We start from the raw sequence: 13,248 nt of genomic DNA, 5'->3' as shown, positions 1-13,248 counted from the left end.
TGTTCACTGTTTAGGGTTCAGGGGTCTAGGTGTCCTGTCTAGGGATTGGGCTCTTTAACGGATTAATGCTGGCATGAGCTGCTCCCCGTTTATTATCACACATCCACTCAGTTCAAAAGTTTGGGATCAGTAAGACTTTTTTTTTAAAGAAGATTCTTCTGCTCATCAAGGCTGCATTTAATTTATTCAAAAATACAGAAAAAACAGTAATATTGTGAAATATTATTGGAATTTAAAATAACTGTTTTCTGTGTGAATGTATTGTAAAATGTAATTTATTGCTGTGATGTAAAGCTGAGTTTTCAGCATAATTTCTCCAGTCTTCAGTGTCACATAATCTTCAGAAATTATAATAATATGCTGATTTATTATCAGTGCTGGAAACAGTTGTGCTGCTTAATATTTTTTTGGAACCTGTGATACTTTTTTTCAGGATTCTTTAATTAAAGCAGCACTATGTACCTTTTGGCGCTCTAGCGGTTAATAAACAGAACTGCACACATCCCGCGGAAGAACATTCCAACCGGAGCTACTTCTCTAAGTTTATGTCTATGGCGATTCACGCAGGTATGTGTTACTCCGCAGCGGTGTCGACCCGACCAGGCTACAATAGTCCAAATATAAGTACTTATTGTAAGTGTACCGTAGTGATTCGGAATAAGACAAAAACGCGGTTTGGAAGATGAATTCATGATGTACTCGCTCATTATATACATGTTGAACACAGAAACAGTTACATAGTGCTGCTTTAACAAATAATTGTAAAAAATACTTCAAATTGACATCAAAAAACAGTTCAAATGTGCAAATCAAGCTGATGTCAAAAACTTGACACGATGTTGATTTGATGTAAACTGAACGTCAAACATATTGACCTATAGCTATATTCATTAAACCAGTTTCAGTGTGGGACTAACTTCCTATTTTCACCCAATTACCACTGAAAGAAATTACCATCTGAAATGAATTTAAAAGGATGTTACAGCACCTTGATCAAGTCTTGACTAATATCTGACATTAAACCCGGAAACAATTTTGCATTTTTAGTTTTTTTTTTTTTTTAGGTAAATGCCTGAAATAAGGTCTGTGGTTAAAACAAACTTCAGATATTTTCACATCTTATTCTATGACATAAAATACATCAGTAATACCCCTTGTGATTTTTTTAAAAGTTTTACTTGTCTTCAAAAGACTGTTGCTAACAGAGTGGTTAAATGAGACTACAGAGGTTGATAGTGACATTCAGATAAACTCACTAGTCCACTTTTATAGCCTCATTTGTAATCACACTCTTGCAAACTAGTCCAACTCAACCTTTCAGGGAATTTTTTTTTTTAACAAAGACTGAAAGAGCTGTCAGAAGCTTAATGGTGGCGGCGTTGAAGACGTGACTGTTGTGTAGTTCGTTTATAGCCTACATTTAGTTAGTCATTTTTGATTAAGGCCTTTAAAATTCATAAAAGTTGCATTCATTTGTGAAGATTATCATGATGGACAAAACATGTAAGAATCATAACAGATCTTATTTTCTGCAGTAATCCAAAAGCCAATGGAAACATCCTATTGGGTTTTTGTGGATGGAACCATGATATATATGCCATCTCAGTAATTTAAAAAAATTACTTCTATGTTTGTATTACACCTCCTTTGATCATTATTAGTTGCTTGAAAGGTTTGTACATATCATAGCTGCTTGATCAGGTCATATAATTCCACATATTCTCACATACACCAACTAAGCATATTAGTATTGAGCTACTCAGAAGGTATGCAAACAAACAAATGGATTTTCTTTAAAGAAAAAAAGTAGAAGGGAAGTGAAGACTGCGGAGGAGAGACTAAGAGAACTTTCTTTGTTAGGTTACCAGCTGAAAAATCCTGACTGTCAGACAAAACTAGATAGTTTAGAAGTCAAGTCTGAAACTGTATTGTTAAATGAATGTCCAAGGTCACAGCTTCCTCATTAAACTGGTTCGTATAGTAAGAGAACTGTTTTATTGATTTCTAAAAATTGTTTCATGCTTTGCTGAAGCTATCTTAACATGTGAGAAAACAAGCCATTTTAGATATGGAGATTACTGCCTTGATGAAATACTATGGAGCATGAACCAGTACGACAAGTTATGTGGACTTACAAAGGGCTGGTTTCTCAAAACAAATTTAACTGTAGTGTTCTATTTAATTTAATGTAATACAAGTTTTCTGTCTAGGGGAGTGACCAGACCTTTTTTTAACCAAATTAATCATTCAAATTACACCTTAAAAAGTTTTTGGACACTAAAGCCCCAATTAAAAAGGTATAAATCTCTTTGCATTATAATACAAAATTATATGAAAATACATAATTATAAACAAACACACTTTTCAGTCAAAACATTCAAGAATTTGTTGTTTCAAAAAAAAAAAGAGAAAGAAAGAATTTAGACACTTCTACACTCAGGAATTATGTTGAGCACTTGAATTGTCGTCGTTTTGGACGTTTTGGACATCATTATTATTTTGCAGATTCTTAAGTGTGCTGACAACTTTGTTAGGGAGTTGAGATGAAAGACAAAACCTAACATAACTTTACTTTTTAACCATATAAATACCACAGGAAAGGCTGTAGGTTAATTATACAAGTGGCGCGCACCATCTTCTGGTCTGTTTCATGCGTCTGGAGATACCTGCAGAGTTTAGTTCCAACACACCTGGCTGTCATTATCAAGTAAACCCAAATACTTGGATTACTTGATTCAGATGCAACTAAATAGTGTTGAATCTGAACTCTGCAGGAAAGTGGCTCTTGACACAGAGACATGATAAAGCCTCTATTCCATCTTTGTGTTCCAGAGGTCTCAACAGGTTACGTTATTAGGACAGTGTTTGAGTCTGTGCTGAACTGCACAACTGAAGCATTTGTCCATTCATTGCCCAGCAGATCAACGCTGTCATTTGCCTATCAAAAAAAAAAAAAAAGTTTATTGTTTGTTGTGCTGTTTTGGACTTTTTTAATTTTGAGGCAAGAACTTTGTTTTAAAAAAATTTTTTTTTTTTTACTTTTTTTTTTCTTCCTGAAAACATTATTTTGCATTTTGTTATATAATATTTCTGAAATATTTACTTACATGGAGGTCTGTTGTTATTTCTGTTGCTTCCTCTCTTGTGATTGCCTTCACTGAATTGGTCAGAAAAAAATGTGTGTATGTGTGTATATATATATATATATATATATATATATATATAATTTCTTTCTTTATTTTTAAAGTATAGACAAGAGAAAAAAATTATAGTAAATACTGACAAGTGAATGCTTATTGAACAATTAAGTGTACGATATAATAACCAGCCTCATACAATAAAAATATAATAATAATAATAATAGAGGTCTTACTATGCCATGACCACATTTTCCAGGAAATCACAGGTAACATTAATATAAGCAGTGCACCACAAACTAGTGCAATCACCCAAATAAGGTCCCTGAAACAAATAAGGAAATTATTAGACTTATACTGAAGCTGAGATATGTTATCAGTTAGTATCAAATAGATCCAAACAGATGTTAAATAGTATTTATGTTTTACAGAAGTATATTTTGAACGTACCTGCTTTCATAAGTGGTTTTGGGTTCTAATGTCAGATCTTTAGATGACAGAGTAACTGTAGAGTTACTACCAACATGTGGAGTTGTTGATCTGCTGGTTAGTGTTGTCCTAACAGTACTACTGCTGTGAGATGGGTCATTGTTTGAGTTCTCCGTTGTGGTTGGATAGGATGAGGACTGTGTCGTTGAATGAAACTGCTTTGGGGATGCTGTAGATGTCTGGTCAGTTTTTTCTGTCTGAATCGAAGTACTTTCAGGTAATTTTGATGTTGTGGGTACAAGTGTTGCTACTGAATTATGTTTGTGTACATCTAAAGAGTTAGATGAAGTGAAAGATTGTGCAGTCGTAAACGTGAAAGGACCTGTAAAAAAAACAGTCAGATATGACACATATTTGACACATTACTACTTGTTTTACTATACTACATTTTATATCAGAACAGGAATGTGTTGTTTTGCTTTACCTAGAATCCTATTATCTTTAAAGGGGAAGTGTGTCATTTCTTGAATATTATAATAGTAAGCACTCCGGACATAAGAGCCGGCTCCAAAGAAATAAAATGATAGGCTATAAAAAAAAAAACCTCCTTCTAGCTTGATGTGCTGAGAGAAGACATTGGATGATTCCCACCAAAAGTCTAAAAAGTTTTCTTTCAAAACATTGCTTTGTTTGGTTACCCCTACATAGCAACACTGGCTCAACCAATGGCATGAGTTTGGGGCGGGGCTATCTGTTTAGCCAACCAATGACTGATGAGGGAGTTTTCGAGAAACCTGTTTGAAATGTGATTTAGATATGTTTTGCAGAAATGACACATAAGCAAAATTCTGTGGGCAAAAGGTCCGCTGTCCATTGCCAATAGTGTAAACTCACAACAAAATGGGTAAGTACATAATCAAATTAATAAATCGTTGATAAACCATTTTTATATTATTTCAAATACATAGCCTACTCAGTGACTGGTACAATCTTTGTCATGGAATATATGTTTTGTTTAAATAGACTTCACAGTTTGAACATCATTGGACGTCATTTTTAAGATCTAAGGTAAATTACCCACTGTAAATTTCATTATGGCTATTACAATCATGAAGTATGGAAGCCCGTTTCCACCACGAAATAAAAAAATTTAAAAAAAGACTTTTTTTTTTTTACATCTCACAAATTCTCGCAATTGAGAGTTATAAAGTGACAGTTGCATGATATAAAGGCGCATTTGCGTGCTGTAAAGTCAGAATTGCGAGATATAAATCACGAGACTTAACTCGCAATTGCAAATTTATATCACACAATTCTGAGAAAAGGGATCGAATTTTGCGAGATATAAACTTGCAATCGTGAGAAAAAGTAAGAATTGCGAGATATAAACTCATTATTGAAAGAAAAATTGTGAGGTATAAATTCCCAATTGTTTTATAATTTTTTTAATTATAATTACGCGGTGTCGCGTCTGGTAAGGATGTGGTGTTACTCTAATGTACATGTTAATGATATGTGAAATGTGATCATTACTTACTTGTGTTGGCATCTGTAATGAGTTGTCTTGAATCAACATTGATATGAACGGGAACCTGCACTTCCCCAGCCATACACCAATACCAGCCTGCATCTGTCTTCTTCAGTCCTGTCAGTGTCACGGTATAAATGCCATCATTTGTATCATTTATCTGTAGAGCTGCACCAAGGGATGGCTCTATATCCTGAGCCGTTTGACAGGAGTGCAGATCTCCACTTCTGCACCATTTTCTCTCAGTATCTTTAAATTTGTCACTGTAGAGACACTGTACAGTAACATTGCCGCCCTCTTCACCCGACACCCTGTTGCTGGCTGCTGACAGATCTGGAGTACCTGAAAATAATCAGTCAACAAAATCAATTAGTGATTTAACTGATGAACTATCAAATGCTTTGTAGTGGTACTAAAGTATCTCAAAATCATTTACCCTCAGTGACGGTAAGCTCTAGAGATGTTCTGACAAAGGTATCTCGTATTTTGACTGCACACCAGTAGCGGTTCGAATCACTGCTGCGCAGGTTTGTCATCGTCATGGTTGTTACCAGTTCATCTGGGCTGTTGTACAAGCTGATGCCTGTTCGCTTCTCTTGGTTGGTAGGTCGCAGTCTCAAGCAGGTAAGCCAGTTCTTGCCTTTGTACCAGAACTTTGGCAAGTCCTTGTGCAGCTGATGGTAGTGACAGGGAATGGTGACAGATCCTCCACTTTGAGCCGTTATCTTGCTTACTGTCCATAGAGAGTTGGTTCCTGTGAGTCACAAAATTTAAATATTCTCTAGAAAGATTTTCTTTGGAAATCTCACCCAGAATTTTTCACAGAAAGAATATCAGCCATATGAAATATGAGGGTGAGAAAAATAATGATTCTTGGGTGAACTATTCAAGGACATTATATTGCCTACAGCTAGGTCACCAAATCTGACAAGGCAGTATTGGAGGTTACCAAACTCGGTTGCCCTCTCTACTTCAAACACAATGGCTTTACTGTTACCCAAATCTACACTGGTGATGTCTAGTCTTCTCTGTTTCATACAACAACAAAAAATTTTGGTTCAATGTAAACAGCTGCAGAAATAGGGTCGCCAAATATGACAAGGCAGCACAAGACACTATCAAAATCTGTTACCCACTTCTACTTCACAAAGAATCGCTTTAATGCTACACTGAAAAAAAAAAACTTATTTTACGAAATTTTACCGTTTTATTTTACAGTTTTTTCCACGTATTTTTGAAATGCAGTTAAAAATGATATATATATATATATATATATATATAGCATTAATAATATAATATTTCATAAAATTGGTTACGACAGTATCGATCCTAGCGAAAAGCAGTGCATGCATGTCATTCCACTCGCAAATTATGCCTTGGATTCACATTATTTACATATGTTTTGCACTTATGACTGATTATTTGAATAAAAGCAGTGTTCAAACTTAATGATAATTTCATGGTTTTTATTTAACTTTCCACAGTATTTAAGTAAAGCTCCTTATTGAACATTACAAGCTGAAGAAAATACTGAAAATCTCATGTAAAATGACAGTAAAAAACTGTATTTTTGAATTACGGAAAATTACTGTTATTTAATGTGCCTGTTATTTTACGGTATTTTTCCGGCACCCCAGCTGCCAGAATTTTACCGTTTTTTTACAGGATTTTTTTTACAGTGTACCCAAATTCACACTGATAATATCTTAACTTATTTATTTTATATCCCAAAAAGCATTTCAGTCTGATGTGAACAACTGCACACATACAGCAGGGTCACCAAATCTGGCAAGGCCACAAAAGACACTAACGAAATCTGTTACCATCTTTTTCACTCTGGTGATACATGAACTTATTTATTTTATATCCTAGAAAGTATATTTCTCCGATGAGAACACGCTCTTAAAAAAAAATAAAGGTGCTTAAAAGGTTCTTCACAGCGATGACATAGAAGAACCATTTTTGGTTCCACAAAGAACCATTCAGTCAAAGGTTCTTTAAAGAACCATCTCTTTCTTACCTTTTTATAATCTAAAGAACCTTCTTTCGCCACAAAGAACCTTTTGTCAAACAGAAAGGTTCTTCAGATGTTAAAGGTTCTTTATGGAACCATTTAGACAAAAAGGTTATTCTATGGCATCGCGAAACACCTTTATTTTTAAGAGTGCAGCTGCAGATACACAATAGATCAACAAATCACAAGGCAGCATTATGTTACCGTAATTCGTTACGGTAATTCGTTTCCAATTTCCTTCACACACAAATTCTACAGCGACCTCTAGGTCACTGATTTCGACACAACACATGTATTTATATAGCCTGTTCTTTAACAGTCCGGCCAGTAGGTGGGACTGTCAGTCGACTGATTTCGACAAACTTTCATTGATTCAAAGCGCTGATGAGGTAATAAACTGTTCAGCGAAAGCACCTATTAGCTGGTTTGCCAACCGCCAAAAACGCTTAAGAAAAAGAAGAAATTGTTCAGCGAAATCGAGAACCTGAGTCTAACTGCTACACTTAATAACTGCAGTTTATAGTGTTGCCTATATAGGCTACGTATAGAGTTCTTAGGAGGGCTAAATGTAAACAACCAACCGACCTGTTTTTTTCTTCTGCGCACCATTAATGAGAATCCTGCTTTGTATTCGATATGCGCTGTTTTTATTGGTCTGCTTTCAAAAGAACATTTGCAGATATAGGCCTATCAGAAATTACACAAATATAGCCTACTATGCGGACTATCACAGGAGATCACATTCACAAGTCCGTGTTTCATGTCTGATAGAAAAAAAAGAGGATGTTTGGTGAGAGGGCACGTTTAAAATTCTGCTGTTGTAATGTCAGACGAGCATGATTACGTACAAATCACATTGACGTCAGTGAATTGATGAATGTTGAAATGTGGGGTTTTTTTACTACTAGAGAAGAAATATCTATATAAAATAACCTACCAAATCCTTTTTGTTAAATATGTTTTCTTTGCGTTTATTGTAATGTATAGTGATGTATTATTCTAAATATTCATCCATGCTTTTATACAGCCTGTTCTTTTAACATGTTTATTAAAAGCGAATGTTCAGCATGATAGAATTTCCTCTAGACAATTATTGATAAAAACATTAAATACATTGTTGACGATGCTCATACCTTCAGTTAATATTGTAATGTTATTATAGCCTATTAAATGTATTTTCAAAAACATATATGTTTGACAAAGCAGTAGCCTGATATATATATATTAAAAAAAAGAACCCTTCCTTAGAATAATGTAATGAACCAACACAGGTTTAGTATACAAAATTTAATTATTTTCTCTAAAAGGACTTACCTAGGGCTCCTAAAAGCAGCACTACGGTACTCAGCAGAAAAGCCATGCGTCTAATCAAATGTATTAAGTGATTATTAGGATCAAAAATGCTAAAACTTTTTCACATGTATCTCCGACTTGAAATAAATTGTATCCCAACCCAGGCTTCCTTTTATTTACCACTGTAGATTTCAACATTTCCTGCACAGTCTTCTATCCTTCTTTCCTGTCATCCTTCCCCTTTAGAACAATCTGTTTGGCCTCAGATTGTTCTGAATATTTACCTCAATAATAAGCTTTTAAAAAAAACAATGTCATATATTAATCAGAAAATAATTGTTTTAACGTTAAATTATGTGATGTTTGGTATAAAATAAATATGTTTCCTTTCTAAAACCCAGCAATATTTCACGAATAAACGAAATGTAGATTAACCAAATGTAAATTTAGATTGGTATTCGTTTTATAAGTTAGAACTCAAGCCTTCATTTGCAGTTGAGTAATAGCCTAATTATTTGTTCAACAATGTCAACGCCTGTTCCTGAAATCCGTGACTAGATGGCGCTAGTTGACAAGGTTTGTGCCTAAACTATGTCATTCATAAATTACTGGGCCTGAATGGTTTTACACAAATTAATAGGCCTAATTAATTTTTTCTTACACTTCTTGGCGTGAAAGAAAAAAACTGTACTCACTAAAAAATGTTGGGTTAAAAATAACCCAACTGTTGGGTTAACTATTTACTTTTATTCATGTGATTATTTTAATGAATAAAAAACACTGTTTTCAAATACAGATTGATTATTTAAGTAGAAAAACAATAAATCTGTTTTAAAAACAGGTTTTAAGTTTTAAATGACATGTACTCAATATTGGTGAGCCTAGTATTTAATATAAATATGCACAATTATTTGCATATATTGAATTCAAAATACAGGAGTGAACATGTAGAACACATGGCAAATAAATGTTGAAGTACAAATATTCAAAATACACATTAAATTCAAAACAAATGTACACATACAATATACATAAATTAAAATACACGTTAAATTCAAAACACAAATATGCACATACAGTACAAATATTTATAACAAATGTGCACATACGGTATACAAATTCAAAACAAATGTGCACATATGGTTTACCAATTCAAAACCTACACAGGTGCGCATACAGTATAATACACATTTAAAACGGATGTGCACATACAGTACAGAAATATACAAGTTAAACATCTGCACATACAGTATACAAATTCATAACCTACACAGGTGCACATATAGTATGCATTTAAAACACAGATGTGCACATACAGTACAGAAATATACAACCTAAACATTTGTGCACATACGGTATACAAATTTAAATCACAAATGTGCACATTCAGTATACCAATTCAAAAACTACACAAATGTGTACACCAAGGACATACCTTTATAATACTTCAAGAAATAAACATATCCTTAATAAAAAAGGCTACAGTGTACACCATATGCATTGTGTTATAAACACCTTAATGTGTGTTTTGGCTACTGGATCTACTGATGATCAGTAACATTGAATACAAAGTCTTTTAGGAGGCAGCAATGTGTAGAAGGTACTCCTCCAGGAATATTATAGACTGCATGCTGCAAGAACTCCCAAATGGGAGCAGAGGGCTTTGGGTAGTTTATGTCATAGATGTAGAACATTTTGAAGCATACATCCACTGCTTGAAGTAAGGTCTCCTTTTCAACTGCCTCTCCATTGAAAATGATGAAAACTTGGGAGGAATTTTCTTTGTCTCCAAGCACCAAGACATGTGGATCCTGGCTTGTCTCATTGTTGAGGAAGTGCACCATATTAGTACCAACCTTGAAAGAATAAATAAACTTTAGTTGGCATATATGACAAACATTCCAGGGATTCAATATATGTTTACAAATTAATCACAGAAAAAAACAGCAGTGTTACACTGTGTAAAAGTAAAACTGAAGCAGTGTTAAGTTAACTCTAAAAGTGATGAATGACCATTAGTCATGACACCTGTGGATAAAAAGCAGAATCACTGAAGGAAAGAGTTTATGTACAGAGCAGTGTAATTTAATGGGCCTATATTATCCTTTTTTTGGATTTTACTTCTCCTTTAGGTAGTAATATAGCTGTTTGTGTATGTAAACTATTTTAAAAGTTACAAAGTATATGCCAAAGGTCTTTCTATCCAACTTGAACTGCCTATGGTAGTCAATGGGGGGCGAGATCTGTTTGGTTACTGACATTCTTCCAAATATCTTCCTTTGTGTTCAGCAGAAAAAAAGAAATTCATACAGGTTTGGAACAACTTGAGGGGGAGTAAATGATCACAGAATTTTCATTTTTGGGTGAACTATCCCTTTAAGCAATTCTCAAAAGTATTAATGAAGATACAACTGGTAAAATAACCAGCTGTCAAATAGTTTGATGTGGGTTTACAGAAATATACAACCTAAACATTTGTGCACATACGGTATACAAATTTAAATCACAAATGTGCACATTCAGTATACCAATTCAAAAACTACACAAATGTGTACACCAAGGACATACCTTTATAATACTTCAAGAAATAAACATATCCTTAATAAAAAAGGCTACAGTGTACACCATATGCATTGTGTTATAAACACCTTAATGTGTGTTTTGGCTACTGGATCTACTGATGATTAGTAACATTGAATACAAAGTTTTTTAGGAGGCAGCAATGTGTAGAAGGTACTCCTCCAGGAATATTATAGACTGCATGCTGCAAGAACTCCCAAATGGGAGCAGAGGGCTTTGGGTAGTTTATGTCATAGATGTAGAACATTTTGAAGCATACATCCACTGCTTGCAGTAAGGTCTCCTTTTCAACTGCCTCTCCATTGAAAATGATGAAAACTTGGGAGGAATTTTCTTTGTCTCCAAGCACCAAGACATGTGGATCCTGGCTTGTCTCATTGTTGAGGAAGTGCACCATATTAGTACCAACCTTGAAAGAATAAATAAACTTTAGTTGGCATATATGACAAACAGTAAAGGGATTCAATATATGTTTACAAATGAATCACAGAAAAAAACAGCAGTGTTACACTGTGTAAAAGTAAAACTGAAGCAGTGTTGTAGTGAATTAAAGTAGGTTAACTCTAAAAATGATGAATGACCATTAGTCATGACACCTGTGGATAAAAAGCAGAATCACTGAAGGAAAGAGTTTATGTACAGAGCAGTGTAATTTAATGGGCCTATATTATCCTTTTTTGGATTTTACTTTTCCTTTAGGTAGTAATATAGCTGTTTGTGCATGTAAACTATTTTAAAAGTTACAAAGTATATGCCAAAGGTCTTTCTATCCAACTTGAACTGCCTATGGTAGTCAATGGGGGGCGAGATCTGTTTGGTTACTGACATTCTTTCAAATATCTTCCTTTGTGTTCAGCAGAACAAAGAAATTCATACAGGTTTGGAACAACTTGAGGGGGAGTAAATGATCACAGAATTTTCATTTTTGGGTGAACTATCCCTTTAAGCAATTACTCAAATACTCAAAAGTATTAATGAAGATACAACTGGTAAAATAGCCGGCTGTCAAATAGTCTGATGTGGGTTTTAACATTTGCACATTTAATTAGCAGTTATTTAAGCAAAGATGTTGAGAAATACAGGGTATGGCTTTAAGTTCAATGAGTAATATCTGACTTAATTACTAAATTGAAATGCCTGTTCTTACTGTGGTTAAAAACGTCTCATATTGTGGTAAAGATTCTGGTAATATCGCCCCCTCCAAGTAGTTTATTCAGAGAGCTGCTATAAAAATTCATGACTTAAAGGGTTAGTTCACCCAAAAATGAAATTTTGTCATTAATTACTCACCATCATGTCGTCCCAAACCTGTAAGATCTTCGTTCATCTTCGGAACACAAATAAAGATATTTTTGATGAAATCCGAGAGGTTTCTGAACCACACATAGGCAGCAACGTCATTGCACCTTTCAAGGTCCAGAAAGGTATTAAAGACATCGATAAAATAGTCAACGTGACTACAGTGGTTCAACCTTAATATTATGAAGCGACGAGAATACTATTTGTGTGCAAAAACAAAACAAAAATAACTTTATTTAACAGTTTGAACTGTTGACATACGCAGTTGACGTAGTGAATGCAGTTCAGAGCTTCCGTGTACTTACATCCGAACGCCGACTCATTATTGGCCGGCTCCTCCGTCAGCATCACACGCATGCATCGGCCAATACTGAGCCCGAGTTCTGATGTAAACACTGAAGCTCTGCAACGTAAATAGCGTAGCAGTATGACAGGGGACAGAAGAATTTGTTGAATAAAGTGGTTATTTTTGTTTTTGCGCACAAAAAGTATTCTTGTCGCTTCATAACATTAAGTTTGAACCACTGTAGTCATGTTGACTATTTTTCGGGTTTGGGACGACATGAGGGCGAGTACTTAATGACAGAAATTTCATTTTTGGGTGAACAAACCCTTTAATGCTTTGATCCTTTGATGAGCAAGTCACAGGCAACTGTGGCAAAGAACTCCTTTTTGGTGGTAGAGGGAGAAAAAAAGTCTTGGGAGAAACCAGGCTTCACCAGAGGAGGCAGTTCATTACCATTAACAAACAAAAGTCTTAAAAAAAAAAAATCTTATACATCACTAAATTAAATAATTACTTACCTTGAAATGTTTCTATTAAATCGCAGAGGTTCCACTGTTGTAATCTTTCCTTTACAAAGGAATCCATTTATCTAAAACATAAGTATAAACATGTTTAGTATAACACATTTAATATAAATGCAAAATTGTTAATAGCTTCATAAGAAAAAATGACTATAATTACA

At 34.3% G+C, this 13,248-nt stretch overlaps 1 protein-coding gene across 2 annotated transcripts in view; it reads right to left on the bottom strand.

The window, feature by feature from the left end:
• Positions 1-1,891: 1,891 nt before the first annotated feature.
• LOC107752526 (polymeric immunoglobulin receptor) overlaps positions 1,892-13,248 on the bottom strand; it is a 15,134-nt gene continuing 3,777 nt past the window's right edge. The window contains exons 1-7 of one of the 2 annotated variants that reach the window (XM_016568525.1): positions 8,423-8,630; positions 5,531-5,848; positions 5,104-5,436; positions 3,588-3,948; positions 3,374-3,462; positions 3,108-3,157; positions 1,892-2,938 (exon numbers count right to left, since the gene is read on the bottom strand). In XM_016568525.1, coding sequence (XP_016424011.1) covers positions 2,846-2,938; positions 3,108-3,157; positions 3,374-3,462; positions 3,588-3,948; positions 5,104-5,436; positions 5,531-5,848; positions 8,423-8,468 — 1,290 coding nt within the window. In that variant the 5' untranslated portion in view covers positions 8,469-8,630 and the 3' untranslated portion in view covers positions 1,892-2,845. Of the gene's footprint in view, positions 2,939-3,107; positions 3,158-3,373; positions 3,463-3,587; positions 3,949-5,103; positions 5,437-5,530; positions 5,849-8,422; positions 8,631-13,248 lie in introns of those variants that run through there. The other variant, XM_016568526.1, reaches the window with a different exon arrangement.

Source organism: Sinocyclocheilus rhinocerous, unplaced genomic scaffold, assembly GCF_001515625.1.
Source record: "Sinocyclocheilus rhinocerous isolate Xijiao unplaced genomic scaffold, SAMN03320098_v1.1 scaffold1342, whole genome shotgun sequence".
Lineage (NCBI taxonomy): Eukaryota > Metazoa > Chordata > Actinopteri > Cypriniformes > Cyprinidae > Sinocyclocheilus > Sinocyclocheilus rhinocerous.
The sequence above is the reverse complement of the archived record's forward strand: the minus strand, read 5'-3'. Positions and strand labels throughout refer to the sequence as shown.